This window comes from Merops nubicus, unplaced genomic scaffold, assembly GCF_000691845.1.
Source record: "Merops nubicus isolate BGI_N331 unplaced genomic scaffold, ASM69184v1 scaffold38404, whole genome shotgun sequence".
NCBI classification, from domain to species: Eukaryota; Metazoa; Chordata; class Aves; order Coraciiformes; family Meropidae; genus Merops; species Merops nubicus.
Genome location: NW_008602923.1, coordinates 408 through 1106, shown reverse-complemented (window position 1 = coordinate 1106; position 699 = coordinate 408). Strand labels below are relative to the sequence as shown.

The following is a 699-nucleotide window of genomic DNA, read 5'->3' as shown; positions in this document are numbered from 1 at the left end:
CTGGCATGGCCAGGGTGGTCGCACACTGCCCAGGGCTGGGGGCCAGTACTTGTCAGGGTGGTAGGGGTGCTTGTGTGGGTACTGCAGGTCCCAGCGCTGGCACTCTGTCCCCGACTCGGTGTGGTCCACGGTGCCACGGTACTCCTCCCCATTGCAGGTCATGCAGACAGCTGCCAACAGCCGGGGAGCTCAGCGTGCATGGGAGGGACACGTGGCACAGGTTGCCCCTGGTACGTGGCACTCACCATCCTCACACTTCTTGATGCCACAGCTCTGGTGCCGGATGTTGGGGTCAACGGTGTAACACCACGGGCCCCGCTTGTCATGGTCGGGGTTTCGGCAGTAATTGTCTTCCAGGCCATTGCGGGGGGATGGCAGGAACCTGCTGGCAGCAGGGGGGGTAGGAGGGCTTCCGGGAGCCCCTCGCCCTGGGGCAGGCACAGCCCCAATACTGTGCCAAGTCTGGTTGGTGCCACTGCCCCTATGCTGTCCCTATTGCTTAGGAGCTGTCCCCACTGCCCCCACGCTGTCCTCATCACCCCCTCCCTGTCCCCAGCCCATTCCCCGTTGTCCCACGCCATCCAGGGCCACCAGTGGGTGCCGCAGGGCAGCTGGGGATGTGGGGGCACCTGTGGTCATGGGGTGTTGTGGCTTGCCAATGCTGGCAGTGCAGACCCTTCTCTGTCGTGGCCCGCGTGC

General features: G+C 64.9%; 1 protein-coding gene across 1 annotated transcript in view; it reads right to left on the bottom strand.

Annotated features, from left to right (window-relative positions):
• The window catches only part of MST1 (macrophage stimulating 1 (hepatocyte growth factor-like)), a gene marked incomplete at both ends in the record, with an annotated part of 2738 nt that overhangs the window by 1768 nt on the left and 271 nt on the right, over positions 1–699 (bottom strand). Inside the window, 3 exons of the mRNA XM_008938505.1 lie at positions 50–170; positions 246–382; positions 630–699. Coding sequence (XP_008936753.1) covers positions 50–170; positions 246–382; positions 630–699 — 328 coding nt within the window. The remainder of the gene's footprint in view (positions 1–49; positions 171–245; positions 383–629) is intronic.